The sequence below is a fragment of the Mixophyes fleayi genome, chromosome 8, assembly GCF_038048845.1.
Source record: "Mixophyes fleayi isolate aMixFle1 chromosome 8, aMixFle1.hap1, whole genome shotgun sequence".
Classification (NCBI taxonomy): Eukaryota; Metazoa; Chordata; class Amphibia; order Anura; family Limnodynastidae; genus Mixophyes; species Mixophyes fleayi.
This window is the reverse complement of record NC_134409.1, coordinates 76,002,239-76,016,790: the sequence shown is the minus strand read 5'-3', so window position 1 is coordinate 76,016,790 and position 14,552 is coordinate 76,002,239. Positions and strand designations below refer to the sequence as shown.

The following is a 14,552-nucleotide window of genomic DNA, read 5'->3' as shown; positions in this document are numbered from 1 at the left end:
CCGACATTCAGTGACAAGCGGCAGGAGAGAGGATGCTGGGTCCCAGGCACCGCCAAATTGGTAAAACAGAAGAAAAGACAGAAGAAACAGAAGAAAGAAGGTCAGGTATGGTAAGTAAAGAAACGGAGGGGAATGGTGATAGGAAACAACAATGGAGGGGCTAAAGAATGAAGGAGGGGGCAGAGTGAGGATGCGGAGGGGGCAGAGTGAGGATGCGGAGGGGGCAGAGTGAGGATGCGGAGGGGGCAGAGTGAGGATGCGGAGGGGGCAGAGTGAGGATGCGGAGGGGGCAGAGTGTGAGGATGCGGAGGGGGCAGAGTGTGAGGATGCGGAGGGGGCAGAGTGTGAGGATGCGGAGGGGGCAGAGTGTGAGGATGCGGAGGGGGCAGAGTGTGAGGATGCGGAGGGGGCAAAGTGAGAATGCGGAGGCCGCAGAGTGTGCGGATGCAGGGGCCGCAGAGTGTGCGGATGCAGGGGCCGCAGAGTGTGCAGATATGAAGGAGGGCACACAGTGTGCGGATGCAAGGGGCACAGAGTGTGCGGATATGAAGGAGGGCACAGTGTGTGCGGATGCAAGGGGCACAGTGTGTGCGGATGCAGGGGGCGCAGTGTGTGTGGATATGAACGAGGGCACAGTATGAGTTAGCTGCAAAATATTCTTTGACAGAAATATAATTGAAAAAAAATATAGAAAAATATTACCCTTGGATTTATGTGTATTATTTTTGCATACAACTAAATAAATATTTCTGTATTTCTGTCTTGACCTAAATACTTATTACATTTTTTTTGCCCAACTACTTATAAAACGGGACTGCTCGATAATTATTTTGGAGGGGTGCCCTGAAAATATTATGGAGACTGTAAGGGTGCCACAAACTGAAAAAGTATGGGAACCACTGGTTTACAGCATAAAGCTAAATGTTTTGGAAAGAAATAGAGGAGCATTTAGGGTTACAAGTGTTCCACCCATAGGTTGAAACAAAGGCGGGGGGGGGGGGATATGTGACAGTCACTGGAAGGAGACTAAATGGGAGAGGTATGTGTCCCAGGCTTCCTGCATTGAGTACTTTAAAACACCAGGGAGAATGTAGATGTGTGGGAAAAGCTTCCCCCAGAGTGTTTCGATGTGGTAACAAACCATGGTAAGGGACTTTGGTGTTATCTATTCCCCTGATTATACTACAATATATATGTATATGTAGCTCTGAAAGTCTATTTCAGTGTTTAGACCAGTGGTTCCCAAACTGTGCGCTGCGGCTCCCTGGGATGCCGCGGCGACCTCACAGGGGTGCCGTGGCCAGGGCCGGTAGTAAGCTGGGTAAGTACGGAAGGGTAATACCTGGTAATTATTTTGGCTTAAAGGTGCCTTGAAAAAATTATGGAGACCCTAAGGGTACCTCGAACTGGGAAATTTTTTGATCCACTGGTCTACACTAACGCGATGATTTGCTATGTACCAGCATATTCGCCTATGTAATCCTATCCTTCTCCTCTACCTGTACCCTCCCTAGCAGAGGCAGAACTAGCGAGCTGTGGGCCCTGGTGCAGGGAAGTGAAGGAAGGAACCAGGGCCCACCGCTCGCTAGTCCCCTGTGCAGTGGGCTCCATTATTTCCATGGGCACTGGTGCACCGCACCTGCTGCACCAATGGTAGTTCCGCCATTGCTCCCTAGTTCTTTTTTGCACTCTTGAAACTTTTGAAAACCAATGAAAAATAATCTTGATGAATTAATAGTTGAATTAAATATAATCTAAAAACATTTTTCATACCATTTACTCTCCAGAATATTAATCCTTTCCTAAGGAGAAATTTGTCACAAAGTAATTGTATACTGGACACTACTGCTGAAGTGGCACTAAGTCTGTCTATCCTCTGGTAATTCTATTGGGAACATTACTCATCTTATTCTTGTAGATATATAGATTCCAATATAACAGATTGGCTGCAGATGTAAAAATCCAGATGCAAAAAGATCAAGTTGTCCCAATTTACTAAATATCTTATGTCCAGCCATTAGTGAATATCCTAATTTTAATGTATTAAAAATTGTGCAGTTCAAGAAAAAAATACAATATCAAGTTTCACAGTTTCAGAAGAGATGTCTTTGCAAATCTATCAATATAGTAATTCAGTTCAAACATATGGTAAAGTGTTATATTACACAATATTAAAATAAATGGCTTAGAATTTCAATCATATGGCCATTCACTATAAATTTGCTTGAGATAAATGTTTCTTTGTGGGGAATTTTTTTTATAAAATGTGAAAAGAATTTCCTTGATACATTTACCCCCTGGAATATAGTAAATTATGTATAAAGGTGAGATTTTGCAAATCCGGTGATTTTGTCTGGAGAGTTGAAACTCTCTGATGTATGAAGCTGAGATTTCATGTAAAATCACCAGAGATGTGATTCTGTCAAAATCGCTATTTTCAAAATCGATAGAGATTAAAGTCCCAACTGTTTGCCACTCTAGCTATACAAATCTCAAATATATGAAGCTGCGATTAAGCAAACTCTCCTGAGTTTGTTGTAAAATACGCTAGATAAAACACACTGCATCCTAGCAGCGTGTTTGGGAAACACACCACTGTTAAACTGTCTGCCTATACAGCCGGAGGTCCGGCAGCTGTCAAAAGTTTAAAAACTGATAAGTTGTTTTTTTTTTTAAAAAAAGCATGGGGTCCGCCCGTCCGGCCACTATTAACCCTAGTGCTGCCAGCCTACTGCTGGTTATCACCCGCAATTTGCCGCGATTTTAAAACGCTGAAAAAATAAGACCTAGATACATTTACCCCCAGTATGTCCATAATGAATGTCTGTCCCTTCTAGTTTTAACAATTCAAATGGTGTCCTTTTTTCCTCTATTACCTACAATATATATATTTTTTTAATTTAACCCCATTATATGTCATTTATTCCAAGAACATGTCCTTCTTTCAAAATGTTGGTCCTATTTATTTTATTTATTTATTTTTAGACCTTTGTATACACACAACTGATTTTACTAACATTACATTCCAGTGATCTATAACATTTCCAATTCATCTATTGAATCATAACAATGATTGTTTTTTCTTTAGAATGCTTAATCATTCGTTGCAATTCAGTGAAGAAATTAATGTGTATCTCATTGGCACATAATTCTTTAAAAAACCCTTATTTTCTTAATATAAAGAGAATATTGTCCTATAGATTGTAAGCTTGCGAGCAGGGTTCTCTTACCTCTCTGTCTGTATGTATTACCCAGTATTGTCTTATGAATGTTTGTTCCCAATTGTAAAGCGCTACGGAATCTGCTGGCGCTATATAAATAAATGTTGATGAATATTAAACATTTTAATGTTGCTGTTCTAATAATACCTCACAACTTTTTTACAGATCCCAATTAATATATTTATTCCTTCTTTATCTGCTTTACATTACCCTACACTATTATGTATCATGTTTAAATCAGAAATGGATCTAATTTTTGTTTCATATAGTAACATAGTTTGTATCATTGTTATGACAAGACAACAATATAATATTTTATATTTTTTCAAAACCAATTGTTCATGGTTTTTTTTCTTACTATATCCACTTTCCACATTAAAATACCTTTTTTAAATCATTAATTACTTATATAAACACAAATGGTCTTGATTTATACAATCACTATGCTGATATACTGCAATTACATACAAAATAAACAGATATCTTAGTGCACTATATTGGAGCTCTGTACCCTGCTATTATCTTCAGTGATCTGTACAGGTTACTTACTCCCTGATAAACCTAAAATACTATATCTGGATCAGTTATTATTTGGGAACGTGGTGGTTATTTGTGGACCTACTTTTTATCTTTTAAGCTTAATATAAATTTATGGGATGTGTTCTGGCTCTATGCCTACTCATGGATTTTAAAGATTAAAGATCCTCTGTTATTACATGGAACATAATTTACCTTCCTTACCTTGTCTAAGTTAAAATAACCATTATAGAACAGTTGAAGAATCCCCTAAAGCTCAAGGAATATGAAGAAGTTTGTAATTTGAAATACATTTTTCCACTATGATGTTTGGCAAATATGGTAGTTCTTCCTTTTGCATGATTTAAATCTACTCTTTCTTTAGATTTCACAATTTAGCAATGAGTAGACTGAGGTAAAATGCAGCTTTTTGAAAATGGCACACTTTTTGTACCTGGCATCTGGCACAGAGCAAAGTATGTTGTTTTTGAGAGTCAGATATCTAGAGTAAACTCCAAAATGGGAGTTTACTTGGCAAACTTGCAGGATATGTATCCCTCAGTTTTGAAGGTCTGGATTTTAATGCCTATTCAAATGATTTGTAAATTATGTTTTCTAATTGGAGTCGGTGCATACAGGAAATTGAAATGTGAATAAACAAGTGATTGATATACAGACTTATGGTCCTACTTTCCATCAGTTTTTTGAGTAATAGATGCTTTCTTTAGAAAGGGACATTGCAGCCATCAAATAATAATACTTAATATCTATTTTTTAGCATAATTCAAGTGATATGCATGTACTCCGTTGTGCATGTGAAATAGCCACACACATACTAAGATACATTTACAATATTGACCTATTTTGAACACATCCTCAACTGCAAGTGCTTTTTGGTGTTCAGAAATACCCAAATTAAAAATGTGTCAGTTCTCATGCTAGTAGACACCAAGCAACTTGCTGTCAAAGAGGCTACTCAGTTTAAAAGGTAGTAGTGGGGGAAGGTATCACCTTGCATAGATTATTAGGTTACGCATCTTCCACATGAGTGCCAAGATTGTGGATAACATTTATCGTGCTGCACTGCTGTAGCTACTGGGGAAGCAACAGCCACAGGCATGCCATTGGTGGGGGCCTGTCAGGATCCCTCAGTAGCTGCCATCCATATATCTGCCAACCATGCTGCTCTGTGCCCTGCACACCTTTGCCATCTCCACTGATCACAGCAGTTAAAGGAGAATAACCTGGTATCTGAAGTATCTGAACACAATGAGCCCCAACATTGTAAGGAATTTGAAGACCGAAAATGGAGTGTGTGCATGCTCTTTTAGGACTTCAAACTTTTCTGCTCAGTGGGAAAAGGAGCTCTGATATTCCCTTCCTCTATGAATAGGGAGTGCAGAGTGATGTGCAGCAGGCCCACACAAAACAATTTCAGTCAGTCAGTACGATAAGATGAGTGTTTGGACGCTGTCACTCCCTAGAAGACTTAGAGGCCTCTTCAAAATTTTCCCCCTAAATTTATATTTACCTTGCTGCAGTGAAACTTTTCATCCAGATGTTCAGCTATTATTACAACTGGATGCCACAATACTCCTTCCAAACATAATGGTGGAAGGGACATGGAGAAGCAGGACAATATTTAGTAGTGCATGCTGTTGGGTGCTGCTTTTCTTGCTAATGTCAAAGCCCTTATATTTGTGATGTACCTGACTTGTGCCTGACATCATTGCTCACATGCATTTGGTTCAGTGTTGGAAATGGATTTAGCTTATGATGGATCCTTTGAAAAATGTTTGAATTTAATATGAACACATAACCAAATCCAGGATTCAGTACATCTCAGTTATTTGTATTTATACCTAAAACATTCTCCTCTTTTTCAGTTCAATTTAAATTTATATATCTACCTTTGAAAATCAGAGTACTATAGGAAGATTTTCCACCAACTAGACATATGTTTGTGTTGTATAGCTATACAAAAGTATGAATAAACGTAGATGTCTTACCACAACTGATGGCAGCAAAACACAACAATCGCAGAGACTTCCACATTCCAAAATCTTTACTTTCAATATCCTGAGCTTGAGTTGGCTTCTGTATGATTTAAGACAAAATCAGACCATGTGCAATGTGATTAGTAATTATACCGTATATTGTGTATCCACCAATATAAATATACTAATGTAAAAAAATGGCAATTGTTTGGATAAATAGATGGAATTCTAATACTTATTACCCACTAGTGCTGGGTTTAAACGCCAGTTGACTTTACATTTCAAATGTGATTTTGTTTGACATGCTGCACTTAACAAATGCTTGCACTTGGGATTGGGAGGACACTCAATTAGCCATAAAAGCACTCGCTTGTTGCGAACACAAGTACTGGTTTTCACAAAGATTGCTGCTTCAGTGTTTTTAGACCTTTTTGTCAGATGTTGCTATGGTATACTGAAGTAAAATTACAAGCATTTCATAAGTGTAAAAGGCTTTTATTGGTAATTACATTAAGTTTATGCAAAGAGTCAATATTTGCAGTGTTGACCCTTCATTTTAAAGACCTCTGCAATTCGCCCTGGCTTGCTGTCAATCACCTTCAAGGCCACAAACTGACTGATGGCCGCCCATCCTTGCCTAATCTATGCTTGGAATTTGTCAGAATTTGTGGGTTTTTGTTTGTCCACCCGCCTCTTAAGTATTGACCACAAGTTCTCAATAAAATTAAGGATTAAGGTCTGGGGAGTTTCCTGGCCATGGACCCAAAATTTCGATGTTTTCATACCCTAGCCACTTAGTTATCACTTTTGCTTTATGGCAAGGTGCTCCATCATGCTGGAAAAGACACCATGGATGGTTCTTGGATGGTTTGGAGAAGTTGGAGGATGTTTTGATACCATACATTATTCTTGGCTGTGTTCTTAGGCAGAATTGTGAGTGAGCCCACTCCCTTGGCTGAGAAGCAACCCCACACATGAATGGTCTCAGGATGCTTTACTGTTGGCATGACACAGAACTGATGGTATCGCTCACCATTCCTTCTCTGGACAAGCGTTTTTCCAGATGCCCCAAACAATCCAAAAGGAGATTCATCAGAGAAAATGACTTTACCCCAGTCCTCATCAGTCAAATCCCTGTATCTTTTGCAGAATAACAGTCTGTCCCAGATGTTTTTCCTGGAGAGAAGTGGTTTCTTTGCTAGCCTTCTTAACATCCTCCAAATGTCTTTGCCTCACTGTACGTGCAGATGCACTCACACCTGCCTGCTGCCATTCCTGAGCAAGCTCTGTACTGGTGGTGCCCCGATCCTGCAGCTGAATCAACTTTAGGAGATGGTCCTTTCACTTGTTAGACGTTCTTGGGCACCCTGAAGCCTTCTTCACAACTATTGAACTTTTCTCCTTGAAGTTTTTGTCGATCCCATAAATGGTTGATTTAGGTGCAATCTTGCTAGCAGCAATATCCTTGCCTGTGAAGACCTTTTTGTGCAAAACAATGTAGACTGCATGTGTTTCTTTGCAGTTAAGCATGGTTAACAGTGGAAGAACAATGATTTCAAGCACCACCCTCCTTTTAAAGCTTCCAATCTGTTATTCATACTCAATCAGCATGACAGAGTGATCTCATCAACACTCTCACCTGTGTTAACTAGATAATCACTGACCTGATGTCAGCTGATCCTTTTGTAGCAGGGCTGAAATGCAGTGGAAATGTTGCTTTTGGGATAAAGTTCATTGTCATGGCAAAGAGGGACTTTGAAATTAATTGCAATTCATCTGATCACTATTCATGACATTCTGGAGTATATGCAAATTGCCATCATAAAAACTGAGGCAGCAGACTTTGTGAAAAATAATCATTCTTAAACCTTTTGGCTATGACTGTATATGCAGAAGGCAGCATTATGACAAACACCCGACTGCAAATACTAGTGGCAATGGAGTAATATTAAGTCAAGGAATCAGTTGTTGGAATTATGAAGTTATTATGGCTTAATAATAAATATTTAGGTGAGCAAAATGTTTCTGTTATGGATGCATGCAATATTATTTATTGCAATGGCCAATATACTATAATGCCAAACATTTTATTAGGTTTTCTACTAAATCTGGAGTTAGCAGTGATCATTCAAGCCTAGAAAATTTTGTGCGCTCGTATTCAACATTGACACATTGCATTTGGGCACATGACCAATAATAAAAGTATTTCTTGCTTTTAAAATTACAAGTGTTTCAATTTGAAAGTATTTGTGTGATGGGCAGTATTGGTGACATATGAACTATTTAGTGGACAAAAACGGTTGTGAAGATACGTGGTTCCCAAATCACTTGGACACGGTATTAGGGGAAAAATAGAAGGATGATTTATTCTGCAGAACAGGATTAAATGCAGCACAGCCCTGTAATGATAGCAGGTCCAACAAATGAGGAAATCAGTTCAAATAAATCCAGTGAGATATGTTCAACAGCGCATCTCTGGCAAAGCATGTCACGAGCCGCAGCGGTATCCACAGCCACCGCGGCTCGCTTCCTGTGCCCTCTGACGTCCCGGCCGTCACTTCCGCCCAGCGCCCGACTGTTGCCAAGGCAAAGGCCGGACGCTGCTTTAGCGCGGCGTCCCGGCAGCTGGGCGCGCACACGCATATTGTAGACAATTATATTCAGCCTGTGGGCTAACACCATACACCATGCCCATTGCTGTACATTCCTCCCCCCACTTTTTTGTCCATGTACCCCGTGGTGAGAGACACTGGCTGAACAGTTCCAGAGGCGCGATGAGTCTTGGAGTCTGGTTCCTGCTGACGAGACAGGCCAGCCGCGTTTCTGTGATCTTTACCCTTTTTGTGAGAGATGGAAAAGTTTACAGTTGTAAGGCCAAGCTCCATCTGTACCCTGCGGTGCATTGTAGCCAACTAAGGGGATTATGATCTGTGACCACCGAAAACTCGCACACATATAAGTACGGCTGCAACTTTTTGAGCGCCCAAACTATGGCTAGGCACTCCTTTTCAATAGTGGCATATGCTATCTCGCGATCAACAAGTTTCTGGGAGAGATAGGCCACTGGATGTTCAAAACCATCCTCCCCTACTTGACTCAGCTCCTATTCCACAGCCCGAGGCATCTGTTTTCACAATGAACTGCCGTCGGAACTCAGGGGCTGCTAATATTGGGGATCGGGCAATGGTGCTGTACTGGAGCACGAACTCGCGATAGTACGCCGCCTTCCAAAGGAAGGCGCGTACCTGTTTATGGTTGGTGGGATGAGGCCAATTCAGGATGGCATCAATTTTTGCCGGCTCTGGTCGAATATTTCCTCTACTAACCCTGTGAACGAGGTACAACACCTCTGCCATCCCCATCTGACATTTGTCTGGTTTGATTGTCAACCCTGCCTGGCTAATCCGAGCTAATAGTTGAACCACATGCTGCAGGTGGTCCTCCCAGGTCTCACTAAAAATGGCTATATCATCCAGGTATAAGAAGAAAGTTGATGTCGTGAGTTATTTACACTACAGAAGTTCACATTATAAGAAATGGAGAGACAATATACCAAAGGGTCAGTTAATGCGACTTAAAAGAAATTGTTCTTCAATAGAAACATTCAATCTTCAAGCAGAGTCTATGTTGGGGGACTTTAGAAAGAAAGGCTATCCCGATTATATTTTGAATAATGCTTTGAAAGAGGTGTCCTCATTAGAAAGAGATACCCTGTTACAGAAAGATGATTCCTATAGGCCTAAGAATCAAAATGGGGAACAAGCTGATACAAAAGGGCTGGTTGTTTTTATATCTAAATATAATAATAAGTCGGGGGAAATCAGGAAGATCTTTAGTAGGAATTATCCTATCCTTCAACAAGATGAGTCACTTCGACAAATATTGCCCCAAGATCCTAAGATTATTTTTAAGAGGAACAACAATTTAAAAAATATATTAGCGCCCAGTTTGGTTCAGGATGTACTGACTAAAGTGGATATGACATCTGTAGGAGGTGGTTGGTTGTCTAAACAAACAGAGGGCTGCTTCAAATGTGGTTCAAATAGATGTCTAACTTGTTCTTTTATCAGTAATAGGGTGACTGAGATCATCCATTCAGATAGAAACTTTAGAGTGAGGGGATTTATCAACTGTAGCACGAGTTATGTCATTTATTTATTGAAATGTAGTTGTGACCTCATTTACGTTGGAAGAACGACTAGATCACTGAAATTGAGGTTTCTAGAACACAGGAGGAATATCCTAAATAGGAAGACCAATCATAGTGTTCCACGCCACTTTAATGCGGTTCACAATGGGAGATTAGAAGGTTTATCTATATGTGGTCTAGAGCATATTAAACAGACCACGAGAGGAGGGGATCGTTTTAAAAGATTATGTAAACAAGAGGTCTTTTGGATCCATCAACTGGATGTTTTGAGTCCTAGAGGATTGAATGAAGCACTTGAGCTCAATGAGGTGTTGTCCTGAACCTGATCCTTTAAGCTATATTCTCTATTCATGAGTATTTATGAATGTATCTTGATTACCTGTAAGATACACTAGTCCCATTTGTGGGGCTGATGTGTTAGTTTAGGGGTCTTTATTCGGTATTATTCATGAGCTTACTTATGATATTTGTAGGACTTACCCTATCTCTTGACCGATATATACACCCATATTTCCTTATGTGTGTTTTCAGCACTTTTTTAAGTCATCCGGGTGGCTACCTATGCTTCAATCTATAGGTTGTAATTTTTTTATTTTTATTAATTTTTTTATTTTTTTTAATATTTCTGTATTAATTATACCACCTATTATTACTGTCTACTCAGGTCAGATTATTAGTGTTCGCTTTATCTAGATTGACTTAGATCTGTGTTTGTATAATACTATATTTGCATATATATATATATGTGTAGTTGAGGTATCAGTGTGAGAATTTAGGACTCTAAGGTGTTTTCTCTGAGTCCTAATTTATCCAATATGCTCTATGTGGGGAGGATGGTATGATCATTATGTTAATTTCTATATATATATATATGTTTTGATATCTATTGTTTTCTCTAATAGTGCTTTGTTTTTGCTCTATATGAATTATAATTATTCAGTATTTCCTTGTATATAAGATATTTGAATGTTTTCAATTGAACCAACCATATTTATGTATCCCACTACAAGTATGGTATAGGTACAAAGTGCCCGTTATGAACCAGCTGCAGACTGAGTAATTGTATCAAGGATACTTAAAGAGGCATTGGAGCACAACAGAGCACTTCCTCTGAAGAAATCACCAGGCAGGTGATGAAACGCGTCAGGTGATTTGGATGTTCATTGAGCCGCTGGATAGCACTATTCCATGACCCAGCTCATATCCCTAGTGGATTCTTGGAGGTTGCCTTTTTTGAGCCATATTATCGCTATATATTTGGTGCCACGATTGTGTTAGCTGCTATTCCACTATTTACACGGATTGCCGTCTTCACCTACATATTTACCACGGAGGTCCCGGAGTTCGTCTGGGTATGAGGTGCGTGCGCATACAGACCACAATACGGGACTGAGTATCGGACCAGGTCTGTATTGCGCTTACTGCTTAAGCAGCTTAGCGACTTTGATTTCCATTCAGGAGTGGCGGTTTTCTCATTGTGGCATTTATGGCATATTCTCCTCCATACTACATGTGTAAGAAGCATTGAAGTGGGGTTCACCATCATCGCGGTGACGTACACTTTCCACCACCAGTGTGGCCACACTTATTTTGAAGCTCCACTTCATGACCTTGTACGGGGTCATTGGACACTAGTATCTTTACGATGTGGGACATTTAGCTGGTTCTCTTCAGAAGTGATCGATTTGATGGTTCATCAGCCTTATTGATGGTCAACACAGTCGGTTGATCTGATTTTTTATATGTCTAGTTGTTATCCACTGGCCAGTGTTGCATATTTTATGGTTCATTTTTCATAAAGTGTTTATATATATATTTATCACCCACGGATGGTTGTATATTGATTGTGTGTATCAGTCATCAGCGCTGTTTTCTGTTGTGTTATATCATCCAGGTATGCCTGGGAAAACTCCTCACACCCTATCAGCAAACGGTCTACTGTACACTGAAAGGTGGCCGGGGCATTCTTCATTCCGAAGGGCATGGCAGTAAACTCAAATAGTCCAAACAGAGTGCCAGTACCCCTTACAACGGTCCAGCGTGGACACATAGTGAGCCGCCCCCAGCCTGTCTAACAGCTCAACTGCCCCAGGCATGGGATATGCGTCTGTCACCGTCACTTCGTTCAGTTTCCTATAATCCACGCAGAAGCGTGTACTCCGTCATTCTTGGGCACTAACACCACACTGGCCGTCCAGGGACTATTGGATGTTATAATGACCCCCAGTGCCAGCATTTCATCAACCTCTTTTTGATCATGTCAAGCACCTCGGGACTCACTCGATACGTGGGTTGCTAATGGGCCCAGCCTCCACAGTTTCGACATGATGGGCTATTACATGAGTGCGCCCAGGCCTGCTGGTTAAATGAGGCCGCTCTACCTGAAATACTCCATCTTTTGAGTCTGGGCTCCTGTTAACTGCTGGCCTATGGGCACTGCTTCCAACCCTAGGTCTTACCTTTTTGGTTGCTGCGAGAATGTCAGTATAGGGTGAGTCTCGTGGTCGTCCATAGGTGGGCAGCAGATTGCCACGGTCCCTATTTCCCTGGTGACATACTTTTTTAACCTATTAATGTGATAGGTACCCATCCGCTTCCTGGTTCAATCTAGTGCAATAACATAATCTACCCGACCCTGTCTGTCCAGTACGGTATAGGGCCCTGCCAAGGTCGCCTGTAATTTGTGCTTTCTGGCAGGTACTAGCCCCATCACTGTCTGTCCACCTTCTAATTCCCTTTCTTGAGCCCCCTGTTTGTAATAATGGCGCTGCCATTCCTGCGCCCCCAAAGTATGGTCATGAGAGAGCTGCATCAACCTCTGCAGTCTATCCCTCATTTGTACCACATATTCCAAGACTGGAACCTCAGGTTCCTGGAATGACCCTTCCCAGCTTTTCCTGGACTAGTTTGAGAGGTTCCGTACCCTTTGAGCATATAATAACTCAAAAGGAGAGAACCCGGTAGAATCCTGCGGCACTTCGCGGTACACGAATAATAGCTGCTGCAATGACTTCTCCCAGTCTCCCCCCTCCAATTCAGCATATTCCCGCAGCAACTGCTTAAGGGTCCCATTAAATCTCTCGCAAAGACCGTTAGTCTGGGGATGGTAGGGGGTTGTGCATAAGGGATGGACCCTAAATTTGTCCCATACTGTCTACAGCAAGTCCCCTTGAAATCGCGTCCCCTGGTCGGTGACTACTTCTTGAGAGAATCCTACACGGCTAAAGATATCCATGAGAGCCTGGGCAATACGTTCAGCATCTATGGATGCTAGTACCACGTATGGATTAGATTAAGGGGTTGCTTTACAACTGTGCTGTTAGATTGTGAGCATCACAGTCTAACAGTTTAGAAATTTAGATTTTTTTTTTTTGCTTTTAAATTCCTAGCTGTTTATGCAAGAGGCTGTAATAGTGACATCTGCACTATTTAGTGGACTAAAAACAGGGTGCTGTATATATTGCTTTTAAATTACCAAGTTGCAAATTCAATTCCCCATGTTGTTCTTCAGAGCAACACAGGTGCACATAATTACCATTAATACAATAATTTCTTAGCTGATTTTTGCTCACAGCTCTATGATCAGCGAGTAAAAATCAGCGGAGATTGTCTGAGAAATCCTGTGGGGAATTGAATCTGCGCCCAAGTGTATAAATCTGAAAGCAATTGTGTTTGGGACAGTATTAGATCTGTACTAGCAAGTGGCCAAAAACAGGGTGCTTGAATAACCTGGCATTATGTGTGTATGAGCAGTAGCTGGACCACTACTAGCATAACATGGTTATGGTCTGGGCCTTTTCTTGCCACTGCATGTGATGTATGGAATATTAGCTATTTTCATTTTTTTAAACAAATAATCATCACCAGACTCCAAGACTCATCGCGCCACTGATTCCGCAGCACTGTACAGAGAACTCATTCACATCAGTCCCTGCCCCATTGGAGCTTAGTCTAAATTCTTTAAAATACACACACAAACAGACAGAGACTACGGTCAATTTTGATAGCAGACAATTAACCTACTAGCATGTTTTTGGAGTGTGGGAGGAAACCGGAGCACCCAGAGGAAACCCACGCAAACACATTACCACATTCATCAATAAATTTTCCCTTAATACTTACAGAAAGAGCTGATGATTTCTTTGAGATTGACAAATGTTGTTTGGATTTGAAGAGCCCTTTCTTACACTTTCTTCTCACATGACCTTTTTTACTCGTAGAGGTTGAGAAAGTATTACTACTAACAGTACTAACTTTGGGATGTTTCTGATCTATAGACTGTTCCGTGATTGCCAACAAGAAGAGAGACTCTTGAAGTTTGAGCTACTTGTAGCTGCCACCAAACCATGTAAATGCCCAATGAGATAAGGAAAGTAGGAACTGTTACATTGCAATTCAGACACAATTAATACAATTGGATTGTTAAGTTATACCACTTTCATACTGCCGCCCCTGCAATATCCCGGGTTTTTGAAGCCAGGTTTTTGCAGGGTCTCGGAGCATCCCAGCTCAGAAACACCATTCATACTGCATATCTATCTCTCTCCCCCCCCCCCCCCCCTCCCCCCGGGTCGTTTGAGCTCGTCCCAGGAAAAACCAGGGATTTTGGTGCAGTATGAATGGGGTATAAATTGTGTACCCCTCACACAATTGCCCTCACAGTCAAAC

General features: G+C 40.8%; 1 protein-coding gene across 3 annotated transcripts in view; it reads right to left on the bottom strand.

The window, feature by feature from the left end:
• Positions 1-14,552, bottom strand: part of LOC142099370 (P-selectin-like) — a 416,714-nt gene that overhangs the window by 332,789 nt on the left and 69,373 nt on the right. For all 3 annotated transcript variants that reach the window (XM_075182758.1, XM_075182760.1, XM_075182761.1), the window contains exon 2: positions 5,747-5,834. In XM_075182758.1, coding sequence (XP_075038859.1) covers positions 5,747-5,834 — 88 coding nt within the window. The remainder of the gene's footprint in view (positions 1-5,746; positions 5,835-14,552) is intronic.